This window comes from Rhinoraja longicauda, chromosome 5 (assembly GCF_053455715.1).
Source record: "Rhinoraja longicauda isolate Sanriku21f chromosome 5, sRhiLon1.1, whole genome shotgun sequence".
In the NCBI taxonomy this organism is placed as follows: domain Eukaryota; kingdom Metazoa; phylum Chordata; class Chondrichthyes; order Rajiformes; family Arhynchobatidae; genus Rhinoraja; species Rhinoraja longicauda.
In genome coordinates, this window is record NC_135957.1 from 86,834,807 (window position 1) to 86,848,866 (window position 14,060).

The 14,060-nt window shown below is 49.1% G+C and overlaps 1 protein-coding gene across 2 annotated transcripts in view; it reads right to left on the reverse strand.

Annotated features, from left to right (window-relative positions):
• Window positions 1–5,506: 5,506 nt before the first annotated feature.
• The window catches only part of thumpd2 (THUMP domain containing 2), a 44,626-nt gene continuing 36,072 nt past the window's right edge, over window positions 5,507–14,060 (reverse strand). For both annotated transcript variants that reach the window (XM_078400268.1, XM_078400267.1), the window contains 2 exons: window positions 12,041–12,161; window positions 5,507–8,023 (listed from right to left, as the gene is read on the reverse strand). In XM_078400268.1, coding sequence (XP_078256394.1) covers window positions 7,654–8,023; window positions 12,041–12,161 — 491 coding nt within the window. In that variant the 3' untranslated portion in view covers window positions 5,507–7,653. The remainder of the gene's footprint in view (window positions 8,024–12,040; window positions 12,162–14,060) is intronic.

Below are 14,060 nucleotides of genomic sequence, written 5' to 3' on the forward strand. Positions count from 1 at the left end.
AAGGCCGTGGAGGCCAAGTCAATGGATATTTGAAAGGCACATAGATTCTTGATTAGTGCGGATGTCAGAGGTTCCAGGGAGAAGGCAGGAAAATGGGGTTGAGAGGGAAAGATAGATCAGCCGTGATTGAATGGCGGAGTAGACTTGATGGGCCGAATGGTCTAATTCTGCTCCTAGAACTTATGAACATGAATTATGTACCCTTAACCTTTGACTGGCCAAGCTTATGGCCCCATAAATAATGTCCCAGAACAATCTCTGCCCACAGGTCTTGAGGACAGATCCAGACCCTCCGTCATAGAGTGATACAGCTCGGAAACAGGCCCTTTGGCCTAACTTAGTTTAGAGATACAGCGCGGAAACAGGCCCTTTCGGCCCACCGGGTCCATGCCGACCAGCGATCCCCGCACACTAACACTATCCTACACCCGCTAGGGACAATTTTTTTTAGCCAATTAACCTACATACCTGTGTATTTGAACTTGCCCACACCGTCCAACATGTCCCATCTACACTCGTCCCACCTGCCCAAGTTTGGCCCATATCTGAAACCAAACCTGTCCTATCCATGTACCTGACTAATTGTTTCTTAAAGGTGGTGATAGTCCCAGCTTCAACTACCTCCTCCAGCAGCTGGTTCCACACTCCCACCTCCGTTTGTCTGAAAACCACCTATCCTTGTTCTCCACAGATGCTGAGTTACTCCAGCACTCTGTGAAACGTCACCTATCCACGTTCTCCACAGATGCTGCCTGACCCGCTGAGTTACTCCAGCACTCTGTGAAACGTCACCTATCCACGTTCTCCACAGATGCTGCCTGACCCGCTGAGTTACTCCAGCACTCTGTGAAACGTCACCTATCCACGTTCTCCACAGATGCTGCCTGACCCACTGAGTTACTCCAGCACTCTGTATTTTGATTTCTAAACCTGTATCTGCGGTTCTTTGCGTCTACTTCAAACTGAATGGGTCGTGCTTCAGAGATCAGTGTTTGGTGACCTCTAGTGGTTATTCCACACATTACATGGAACAGGAGAAATTGGAAATTAAATCTTTTAGTTTAGTTTAGAGATACAGCGCGGAAACAGGCCCTTCGGCCCACCGGGTCCGCGCCGACCAGCGATCCCCGCACACTAACACTATCCTACACACACTGGGGACAATGCACAATTTTATACCAAGCCAATTAGCCTACAAACATGTGTAGGGAGGAACTGCAGATGCTGGTTTACACCGAAGATTAGGGTTGCCAACTTCCTCACTCCCAAATAAGGGACAAAGGGCAACTTTACCGCCCTGCGCCCCATGTGACATCACCCAGCCAGCGGCCACGTGCTCCCGCTCCACCAATGGCGGCCACCTGGGCCGGGAGGTGGGTTGCTATGCAACCTCCGTTAGGCGGCGCACGGACCTCAGGGCCTACACTGTCCGGGCCTACAGTGTCCGAACCTACACTGACTGGACCTACAGTATCCGGGCCTACAGTATCCGGCCTACACTGTCCGGACCTACACTGTCCGTATCTACACTGTCTGTACACTACAGTTTCCGGCCTACACTGTCCGGGCCCACGGTGTCCGGGCCTACAGCGTCGGGGCCTACGGCGCCCCCCCGGGCCTAATACGGGACAAGGGCGGTCCCGTACGGGACAAACCAATTAAGCACAAAATACAGGATGTCCCAACTAATACGGGACAGTTGGCAACCCTACCGAAGATAGACATAAAAAGCTGGAGTAACTCAGCGGGCCAGGCAGCATCTCTGGAGAAAAGGAACAGGTGACGTTTCGGGTCGGGTCGGGTCGAGACCCCTCTTCAGACTGAGTCAGAGAAGAGGGGAACTAGAGATATAGACGGTGAGATAGAGGTAGAACAAATGAAAGATATGCCAAAAAGTAACAATGATAAAGGTAACTCAAGTAATGGGCCTGTCCCACTTAGGCGATTTTAAGGTGACTGCCGGTGACTAGGCTGTCGGCGACAGTTCACCGGTCGGTGTGTCACGGGCATGATCGTGAGGAGTCTGCTAAAGATCGACTCAGCCCGTCGCTGAGAAATCAACCAGTTTGAAATCTCTCGGCGACATCTGGCTTGTCGCCAGGTATCGTTGCTTATTGCGGGCGCTGTTGCATGCTGTCCCCAGGTTTGATAGGTTCTCTTAGATGCATTTAGAAGCACATAATATTAAAATAAGTAAAGTCATTTCAAAAAACCATAAAATACTTGTGTTTAACTAATTTATTTACCGTCAGGACGGGTAGATTGGAGGTGACAGTTTGACGGTCAGGTAAGTGTGGGAATTTTCGTGATGTTTATGGCTATCAGCCATTACATTTAAAGTGGGCTCCAAACCCAGATATGCAACCCAGAAACCAGATATGCATCTCCCATACATTTTCAAAGAATGCCCACACACTTTTCACAAAAATCCACTTAACTACTTTTTAAATTAATTTTTTAATACAGCTATTAGTAAACTGGAAGTAAATCCGGTTTATTCCTTGTTACAGTGAAGCTTGGTTTTCAAGTAACCCATACAAGATGTTATAGTTCAAAACTCACAAGTACTTACCGACTTGTCAGTGATTTCAGCGAAAACCAGCACGCCGGAGAAGCATTGACAGCGTGGGAATTTCACGATGTTTCAGAAGACGCTGTAATCTCGACCTGACTCGGCATTGTCGTGGTCATTGTCGTCGGGTAAAAGAAAAGGTCGGCGATCTGCTACGACTTTGACAGTCGAAGGTATTTATTCACAAAATGCTGGAGTAACTCAGCGGGTCAGGCAGCATCTCGGGAGAGAAGGAATGGGCGACGTTTCGGGTCGAGACCCTTCTTCAGACTCCGTCAGGACATTTGACAGGTAGATTGGAGGCGACAGTTTGACGGTCAGGTAAGCGTGGGAATTTTCGCGATGTTTATGGCCATTCGCCATTACATTTAAAGTAGGCTCCCAACCCAGAAACCAGATATGCATCTCAGTTACATTTTCAAAGAATGCCCACACACTTTTCACAAAATACACTTAACTTTGACAGTCGCTGGCAGTTGCCAAAAAGATCGCCTATGTAGGACAGGCCCTTAACCCTTGCATCCCCTCTCTCTCCATCCGTCCCCCACCCATGCCTTACCAGCTTTAAAGTCGTCTTGAGTCTCATTGTCTGTAGCTCGTTCTCACCTGGGCCACAGCTAACAATGGCCTGATTCCTTTATCATCGTTTCTTTTATGCATATCTTTCATTCAATTGTTCTATATATCTCTACATCGCCTATATCTCTCATTTCCCTTGCCCCTAACTCTGAAGGGTCTCCACCCAAAACGTCACCCATTCCTTTTCTCCAGAGATGCTGTCTAACCCTCTGAGTTACTCCAGCTTTTTGTGTCATGTATGTCTATGTCTTTGGAGCGTGAAAGGAAAGCAGAACACCTGGAGAAAACCCACGTGGTCACGGGGAGAACGTACAAACTCCATACAGGGCACCCATGGTCAGGATGGAACCCGGGTCTCTGGCGCTGAGATGAGGAAAAACTTTTTCAGTCCGAGTTGTAAATCTGTGGAATTCACTGCCTCAGAAGGCAGTGGAGGCCAATTCTCTAAATACATTCAAGAGAGAGCTAGATAGAGCTCTTAAGGATAGCGGAGTCACGGGGTATGGGGAGAAGGCAGGAACGGGGTACTGATTGAGAATGATCAGCCATGATCACATTGAATGGCGGTGCTGGCTCGAAGGGCCGAATGGCCTCCTCCTGCACCTATTGTCTATTGTCTATAAGGCATCAACTCTACTGCTGCCACCATATTTATAGTTTAGTTTAGTTTAGAGATACAGCGCAGAAACAGGCCCTTCGGTCCACCGAGTCCGCGCTGACCAGCGATCCCCGTACACTAACACTATCCTACAGACAATAGGGACAATTTGCACATACTGTACACCAACCCAATGAACCTACAAACCTGCACGTCTTTGGAGTGTGGGAGGAAACCGAAGATCTCGGAGAAAAACCCACGCAGGTCACGGGGGGAACGTACAAACTCCGTACAGACAGCACCCGTAGTCGGGATGGAATCCGGGTCTCCGGCGCTGCAAGGGCTGTAAGGCAGCAACTCTACACCTGCACCACCGTGACCGCCCGAGAGCCATACAGCACAGAAACAGTCCAAGCAGAAAGACTGTACATGATTAAAATCATTCCATCCAGTGTACAGATACAGGATAAAGGGAATAATGTTTAGTAAGCCGAGTTAGAGTAAGAAATGCTGCTGTTGGAGTAGAGGTTCAAAAGAGTGGTTGCAGATCCACTTCTGGGACCGTCACGCAGAGAGTCGCCTGGCTTGGGCGCCATCTTGTAATGCAACGAGACCTGGGTCCTAGTACATCAGTCACTGAAAGTAAACATGCAGGTAGAGCAGGCAGTGAAGAAAGCTAATGGCATGTTGGCCTTAATATCGAGAGGATTTGAGTATAGGAGCAAAGAGGTCCTTCTGCAGTTGTACAGGGCCCTGGTGAGACCACATCTGGAGTACTGTGTGCAGTTTTGGTCTCCCAATTTGAGGAAGGGCGTCCTTGCTATTGAGGGAGTGCAGTGTAGGTTCACCAGGTTAATTCCTGGCATGGCGGGACTGACCTATGATGAAAGAATGGGTCGACTGGGCTTGAATTCACTGGAATTTAGGAGGCTGAGAGGGGATCTTATAGAAACATATAAAATTCTTAAGAGATTGGACAGCCTAGATGCAGGAAACATGTTCCCGATGTTGGGGAAGTCCAGAACCAGGGGCCGCAGTTTAAGAATAAGGGGGAGGCCATTTAGAACGGAGGAAAAACTTTTTCGCCCAGAGAGTTGAGAATCTGTGGAATTCTCTGCCACAGAAGGCAGTGGAGGCCAATTCACTGGATGGTTTCAAAAGAGTTAGATTTAGTGCTTAGGGCTAACGGAATCAAGGGAAATGGTGAAAAAGCAAGAACGGGGTACTGATTTTGGATGATCAGCCATGATCATATTGAATGGCGGTGCTGGCTCGAAGGGCCGAATGACCTACTCTTACACCTATTTTCTATGCTTCTATATTTCTAAACTATACACAAATGCACAAGTGCCAGAAGAAAATAAACAGTGTGGAATATAATATTACAGTATTTTACTATGATTACAATCGAGTTGTCCACAGTGTACAGACAAATGATAAGGGAGAGTAGAGGAGGGGGAGGGGAGGGAGTGGGTGAGGAGGGTGGAGGGAGGGCGGGAGGGAAGGAGTTGGGAGGGAGGGGGAGGAGGGAGGATAAAGGGGGTTGAGGGAGATGGAGTGGGGGGAGGAGGGAGGGGGAGGGGAGAGGACGGGTGGATGGGGGGAGGGGTGAAGGAAGGGAGGGAGCAAGGGGAGGGAGGGTGAGGAGGGAGGGGTGGGGGAGGGGGGAGGAGAGTGAGGAGGGAGGGGAGAGGAGGGGGAAGGGGAGGAGGAGGGAGGGAATGAGGGGGGAGGGAGGGGTGGGGGAGGGGGAAAGGGAGGAGGGGGAGGGGGAAAGGGAGGAGGGAGGGGGAGGAGAGTGAGGAGGGAGGGGTGGGGAGGGGGAAGGGGAGGGAGGGAGGGGGAGGGGGGGGAGGAGAGGGTGCTGCACCAATGCAGGAGAGGTTTGTGCCCACCGGCTCCACTTGGTCGAGTGACAATAATAAACCAATATCAAGATCACTGTCATAAAAATCATGGAAACTTTATTCATAAAATACTGAGTTGTAACAAATGAAACTGTGTATTAAACAGTACAAACAGCTTTGACATCATGAAAAAGCAAATTATATATTTGTGATAATGTTGTTGAGTCATTCTTAAACAATCATTTGTATCAAAAAAATCTGTTGCTCATCATTGATGAAATCTGTATAGTTCTCACATTCGGTTATCTCGCGCGTACTTTATGGTAAAGGTGCCATCTTTGACGTTTGCCTCGTCTGTGTCAGAATTCCACCAGGTATTTATCTGCTCGTCTGCCAGCAGCTTGAGGAACGTTTATTCGCTCTGCTGGAAATCTAAACTACCACATGCGAGTCTTTCAGCTTGGAAACAGGCCATTCGGCTAAACTCATCCATACCTCCCAAGATGCCCCACCTTAGCGAGTCCCGTTTCCCTCTAAATCCTTCCTATCCATGCACCTGACCAAGTGTCTTTGAAAGAAAAAAAACTGCAGATGCTGGTACAAGTCGAAGGTATTTATTCACAAAATGCTGGAGTAACTCAGCAGGTCAGGCAGCATCTCAGGAGAGAAGGAATGGGTGACGTTTCGAGCCGACAGGTGCTTTTGCCTCACCGGGTCCGTGCCAACCAGCGATCCCCGCACATTAACACTATCCTACATCCACTAGGGAGTAGACTTGATGGGCTGAATGGCCTATTTCTGCTCCTATTACTGAACACTGATCAAAGCTGAATAATTGAGCCTAGGATTGACACTCCTCAGCCTCACACATGATTCATCTGGAGGTCCGGCTGAGCGAGGAAGGGAGTGGACAGGTGAGGTTTTGGGTCGGGACCTTTATTCAGCCTGAATCGTGTTGAAGATGGGCCCCGACTGGAACCGTCGCCTGTCCACTCCCACCACAGATGCTGCTTGACCTGTCGGGTTACTACAGCACCTCTTTGCTCAAAACACCGCCATCTGCGGTTTCTAAAAGTTAATGTGATGGGTCCAATAAATTACTAACGTTATATTTTTGAAGATTTTCTAACGTTAAATTTTTAGTCCAGCACTTTGTGTTTTAGTTTAGATTTTGTTTTTTTTTAGTTTAGAGATACAGCGCAGAAACAGGCCCTTTCAGCCCACCAGGTCCGCGCCGACCGGCGATCCCCGCACATTAATACTATCCTATACCCACTAATGACAATTTTTACATTTACCAAGCCAATTAACCTACAAACCTGCACGTCTTTGGAGTGTGGGAGGAAACTGAAGATCTGGGAGAAAACCCACGCAGGTCACGGGGAGAACGTACAAACTCCGTACAGATGGCGCCCGTAGTCGGGATGGAACCCGGGTCTCCGGCGCTGCATTCGCTTTAAAGCAGCAACTCTACAGCTGCGCCACCGTGACGGTAAAAATTACTGATCTTTCTGTAGACTCCAGTTCGCTTTGAACTCTCGCATTGCGCGTGACAAACTGAACAAACCCTGGGTCGACATTGACACAAAGAACTGTAGACGCTGGAGTCTGGAGCAAAACACGAAGTGCTTGAGGAACTCAGTGGGTCAGGCAGCACGAAGGGCCTGTTTCCACACTGTATCACTCTGTGACTCTACGACCTACCTGTGGAGTGGATGGGCAGATAGGGTTGCCAACTTCCTCACTCCCAAATACGGGACAAGGTGATGTCACCGCCCCGTGCCCTACGTGACCTCACCCAGCCAGCGGCCACGTGCTCCCGCTCCACCAATGGCGGCCGGGCCGGGAGCACGTGGCAGCTGGCTGGGTGAGGTGACGTGGGGCGGTTACGTCACCCTTTGTCCCTTATTTGGGAGTGAGGAAGTTGGCAACCCTACTAACACGGCACAAGGGCAGCCCCATACGGGACAAAGCAATTTAGCCCAAAATACGGGATGTCCCGGCTGAGACGGGACAGTTGGCGACCCCATGGGCAGGTGAGCTGGTGGTTCGGGTCGTCAGTCTGAAGGCGGCTCCTTTGAGTGTGGCCCTGGGTCCATGTTGACGTTTCCACTCACATTGCGGGGAACTTTCCTGTACTTGTGTATAGAGGCCTCTGTTACACCTAGACTGACGGGGAAGATTCCTGCAGGTATTAGAGAGGCCCAGGCTTCTGCTTTCACACGGGACAGCTCCTCTTCAGCAGCAGCAGCAGCAGCAGCAGCAGCAGCAGCAGCCGAGTCGGTGGCGCCCGCAGCTTCCAGCGGCGTTGAGCTGTGCTCCTCCTGGACCACAGGCTGCTGGCCCTGTAGTCTCTGCCACCGCTGTATGTCCAGAGACAGCTCCTGGCTGAGCAGGAGCACCAGGGTCCCTTCAGCCCGCACCACCCTGTGTAGAAAGCCCACCGCATTTATTAAACAACCCAGCCGCGTTTCACTCAACACCTCCGCTCAGTCCGTCTTAACCTACCTGATCTCCCGGTGGCTGAGCACTTCAACTCCCCCTCCCACTCCCAATCTGACCTTTCTGTCCTGGGCCTCCTCCATTGTCAGAGTGAGGCCCACCGCAAATTGGAGGAACAGCATCTCATATTTCGTTTGGGTAGTTTACACCCCAGTGGTTTGAACATTGAAATCTCTAACTTCAGATATTCCCCACTTTCCCTCTCTCTCAAACCCCTCCCCCTTCCCAGTTCTCCCACCAATCTTCCTGTCTCCGACTACATCCTATCTTTGTCCCACCCCCTCCCCTGACATCATTCTGAAAAAGGGTCTCGACCCGAAACGTTGCCCATTCCTCATCTCTCGAGATGCTGCCTGACCCGCTGAGTTACTCCAGCTTTTTGTGTCTAGCAGCAGTATGAATATTCAACATTGACTTCTCCAACTTCAAGTAACCCTTGCTTTCCCCCCCGCTCGCCATTCCTCCCCCTGCCGACTTCTCCGACCAGATGGACTGTCCCCGATGACAATTTGTAATTGTTTGCCTCGCTGCTTCCCGCCGCTACCTAACAACAATTCCTTGAACTTCGCCCCCTTTGAACTCTTGTTTTCGCAACTTGTCTCTCGTTCCCTATCTCTCATTTCCCTCTCCGCTGACACACAGTCACACAATAAAAGGACGTTCCTTAAGGAAGGAGATGAGGAGGAATTTCGTTGGTCAGAGGGTGGTGAATCTGTGGAATTCATGGCCACACCAAGTCAGTGGATATTTTTATGGCAGAGATAGATAGATTCTGAAGAAGGATCTCGACCCGAAACGACACCCATTCCTTCTCACCAGTGATGCTGCCTGACCCGCTGAGTTACTCCAGCGTTTTGTGTCTATCTTTGGTGTAAACCAGTATCTGCAGTCTCTTCTTACACATATTAGAAACTTTAGTTTGGTTTAGTTTATAGAAGACAGTACAGAAACAGGCCCTTCGGTCTACCGAGTCCACATCCACCAGCGATCCCCGCACACTAACACTATCCTACACACACTAGGGACAATTTACACACAAACTAAGCCAATTAACCTACAAACCTGCACGTTTTTGGAGTGTGGGAGGAAACCGGAGCACCCGGAGAAAACCTACGCAGGTCACGGGGAGAAGGTACAAACTCCGTACAGACAGCACCCGTAGTCAGGATGGAACCCGGGTCTCCGGCGCTGTGAGGCAGCAACTCTACCGCTGCGCCACCATGCCTCCACAAGCAACTGGGGTTTGTATACGCTGGAATTTAGAAAGCTGAGAGGGGATCTTATCGAAACATATAAGATTAAGGGATTGGACACGTTAGAGGCAGGAAACATGTTCCCAATGTTGGGGGAATCCAGAACCAGGGGCCACAGTTTAAGAATAAGGGGTAGGCCATTTAGAACGGAGATGAGGAAGAACTTTTTCAGTCAGAGAGTGGTAAAGGTGTGGAAGATTTCAGGAGAGAGCTAGATAGAGCTCTTAAAGGTAGCGGGGTATGGGGAGAAGGCAGGCACGGGTTACTGATTGTGGATGATCAGCCATGATCACAGTGACTGACGGTGCTGGCTCGATGGGCCGAATGGCCTCCTCCTGCACCTATTGTCAATTGCCTCTTAAATGCCACTATCGTATCTGCTTCCACCACCATTTGCTTTCTTTACTACCCTATCTACAGGGAGAAGTACAGCAAGCTGGGGCTCTATTCCTTGGAGCGCAGGAGGAGGGGGTGATCTTATAGAGGTGTATAAAATCATAAGGGGAATAGATTAGATATACAGAGTAACCAGAGTAGGACAATCAAGAACCAGAGGATATAGGTTACAGTGAAAGTTGAAAGTTTTAATAGGAACCTGAGCAGTCACGGTGGTGCAGCGGTAGAGTTGCCGCCTTACAGCGAATGCAGCGCCGGAGACCCGGGTTCCATCCCGACTACGGGTGCTGTCTATATGGAGTTTGTACGTTCTCCCCGTGACCTGCTTGGGTTTTCTCCCAGATCTTCGGTTTCCTCCCACACTCCAAAAAGGTACAGGTTTGTAGGTTAATTGGCTTGGTAAATGTAAAAATTATCCCTAGTGTGTGCAGGATAGTGTTAGTGTGCGGGGATCGCTGGTCAGCGTGGACTCGGTGGGCAGAAGGGCCTGTTTCCGCGATGTATCTCTAAACTAAACTAAACTAACAGAGAGGGTGGTGGGTATCTGGAACGAGCTGTCAGAGGAGGTGGTTGAGGCAGATACTCTCACAACATTTAAAAGACATTTGGACAGGTACATATAAGAAAATAACTGCAGATGCTGGTACAAATCGAAGGTATTTATTCACAAAATGCTGGAGTAACTCAGCGGGACAGGCAGCATCTCAGGAGAGAAGGAATGGGTGACGTTTCGGGTCGAGACCCTTCTTCAGTCTGAAGATTTGGACAGGTACATGGATATTAATGGTTTAGAGGGATATGGGTCAAATGCAGGCAGGTGGGGCGAGTGTAGAAGGGGCATCTTGGTCAGTGTGGGCAAGTTGTGCCGAAGGGTCTGTTTCCATGCTGTATGAGTCTACGACCCAAAGATTAGTTTGCATGGGACTATTTATTTAGATTCTGCACAATAGTGTTGTGCCAGACCTATTGCATCTGCAGGGACAGGCACCAGTTTGAATGCTTTTGTCCACATAAACAGTGCATTAACCTTCTACGCCTAGCCTAAAGAAGGCAAACGTAAAAGAGGCGGACAAAAGAAGAGATTCAAAGACGCCTTAAAAGCCAGCATGAAGAAATGTGGAATCAACATTGACAACTGGGAAACCAATGCCAAGGACAGGAAACTCTGGCCAACCATCGTCCAAAAAGGACCAGCGACCTTCGAGGCCAACAGATGCACAGAAAAGAGAAGGAAACGGAAAGAGAGGCAGCAACAACCAAAGCCCGATCTGACATCTGGAATTACCTGCCCTGAATGCCGAAGAACCTTCACAGCCAGGATTGGACTCATAAGCCACCTGAGAGTTCATAAACACAACGCAACGTAGACCACCGTCCTCGACCTCGAGGGATAGCCACGACAGCAGACTAGCACGGTACAGAATTGGGAGGGAACCTTCATGCTCCAACGCTTGGGGCTGAGATAAGACCAGGAACAGAGACCCAAATAATGCCGTACATAGTGGAGGAAGCTGATGGGGAAAGAAACTCAGCAAACAAACCAAGGCAAAACAAGTACCCAAAGGAATGTAGACACAAAGTGCTGGAGTAACTCAGCGGGTCAGGCAGCATCTCTGGAGAGAAGGAATGGGTGACGTTTCACAGAGTGTTGGAGTAACTCAGTGGGTCAGGCAGCATCTCTGGAGAGAAGGAATGGGTGCCGTTTTGGGTTGAGACACTTATTCAGAGAGTCAGGGGAGAGGGAGACTGGAGATATGGAAGAGCAGCGTCTGCTTTGATCTGTTGCTTTCACACCTTACCCTTCTATATTCCTGTTCTTCTCACAGTTTAAAACTGAGATGAGAAGAAACTTTTTCACCCAGAGAGTTGTGAATTTGTGGAATTCCCTGCCACAGAGGGCAGTGGAGGCCAGTTCACTGGATGAATTTAAAAGAGTTAGATAGAACTCTGGGGGCTAGTGGAATCAAGGGATATGGGGAGAAGGCAGGCACGGGTTACTGATGATCAGCCATGATCACAATGAATGGCGGTGCTGGCTCGAAGGGCCAAATGGCCTCCTCCTGTACCTATTTTCTATATCTCTAGTCTTCCTCTCCCGACTCTCAATCTGAAGAAAGGCCCCGACCCGAAACGTCACCCATTCCTTCTCTCCAGAGATGCTGCCTGACTCGCTGAGTTACTCCAGCATTTTGTATCTATCAAATGAATAGCTGGTAGCTTCGAAGACATCTCTCAAGTGAGAAAAGATCAAAAAATATTATTTTAACAACTGAAAGCTAGGGAAATAACCTACCTCAGCATTTCTTTGAGTATGTAGGGCATCATTGCTTTTGTGTCCTGAGTAATCTTGAATTTCTTCCCAAATGGAATATCACAGATCACTGTGTCAACACTTTCAGCGAGCAGAGGTAATTCTGAAACACACAGATCTATAGTCAGAATTACAATTACAACAAAAATTAAACAAATCATTCTGTCGTCCGCTAAAAAATCATTCAAATAATGTTTGTGGGCAGCGTGGTGGCGCAGCGTTAGAGTTGCTGCCCGACATCGCCAGAGACCCAGGTTCCATCCTGACCAGGGGTACTGTCTGTTTGTAGTTTGTACCTTCTCCCCGTGACCACGTGGGTTTTCTCCAGGGTGCTCCGGTTTACTCACACACTCCAAAGACGTACAGATTTGTAGGTTAATTGGCATGGTGTCAATGTAAATAAATTGTCCCTCATTTAGGATAGATTTAGAGATACAGCGCGGAAACAGGCCCTTCGGCCCACCGAGTCCGCGCCGCCCAGCGATCCCCACACATTAACACTATCCTACACACACTAGGGACAATTTTTACATTTACCCAGTCAATTAACCTACATACCTGTACGTCTTTGGAGTGTGGGAGGAAACCGAAGATCTCGGAGAAAACTCACGCAGGTCACGGGGAGAACGTACAAACTCCGTACAGAGGGCGCCCGTAGTCTCCGTCGCTGCATTCGCTGTAAGGCAGCAACTCTACCGCTGCGCCACCGTGCCGCTTAGAATAGATAGTGTTAATGTGCCGAAGGCCCTGTTTGCGCTCTGTATCTCTAAACTAAAAACTAAAACTACTACGAAATACTACTGCATTTTGATCAGTCTGATGAAGGATCTCGACCCGAAACGTCACCCATTCCTTCTCTCCTAAGATGCTGCCTGACCTGCTGAGTTACTCCAGCATTTTGTGAATAAATACCTTCGATTTATAGACAATAGACAACAGGTGCAGGAGGAGGCCATTCGGCAATTCGAGCCAGCACCGCCATTCAATGTGATCATTGCTGATCATTCTCAATCAGTACCCCGATTTGTACCAGCATCTGCAGTTATTTTCTTACATTATATTTTGAGTTTCCTTTAAGGGGGTAGATACCAAACATGAAAGTCAACTTTGTATTCTGCCTTCATTAATTTTGAACAATAATAAGACTGCACTTTATTAAGTGTCCCTGTGAAAAGAAAATTATCTAGCAATGTAACTATAAGATCACGGCTTCCTTACGGAGGCAAGGCCACAGAAGTCATTTATCACACACTCGCTGGCACCAAATGTACTTTTAATAAATGGTCTTACCGCCGCAACTTATTATGGTGTGAGCACAACTCATGTTGTCAAGACACCAACCTCTTGCTCAATGTCAGTAAGGCGATGGAGCTAATTACTGACTTCAAGAAACGAACTAGTAACTCAGCGGGTCAGGCAGCATCTCCGGAGAACATGGATAGGTGACGTTTCACAGAGTGCTGGAGTAACTCAGCGGGTCAGGCAGCATCTGTGGAGAACATGGATAGGTGACGTTTCACAGAGTGCTGGAGTAACTCAGTGGGTCAGGCAGCATCTGCGGAGAGAAGGAATGGGTGACGTTTCGGGTCGAGACCCTTCTTCAGACTGATGTCAGGGGAGGGGATGCGACAAGATAGGATGTAGTAGGAGACAGGAAGATTAGTGGGAGAATTGGGAAGGGGGAGGGGAAAGAGAGGGACAGAGGAACTATCTGGAGTTAGAGAAGTCAATGTTCATACCGCTGGGGTGTAAACTACCCAAGCGAAATATGAGGTGCCGTTCCTCCAATTTGTGCTGGGCCTCACTCTGACAATGGAGAAGGCCCAGGACAGAAAGGTCAGATTGGGAGCGGGAGGGGGAGTTGAAGTGCTGAGCCACCGGGAGATCAGGTTGGTTAGGGCGGAGGTGTTGAGCGAAACGAGCTGATGTAAATGCCCTAATCAGCAATAACAATATGGGAATGGAGATGATCAGGAGCTCCAAGTTCCTGGGTGTTAATATT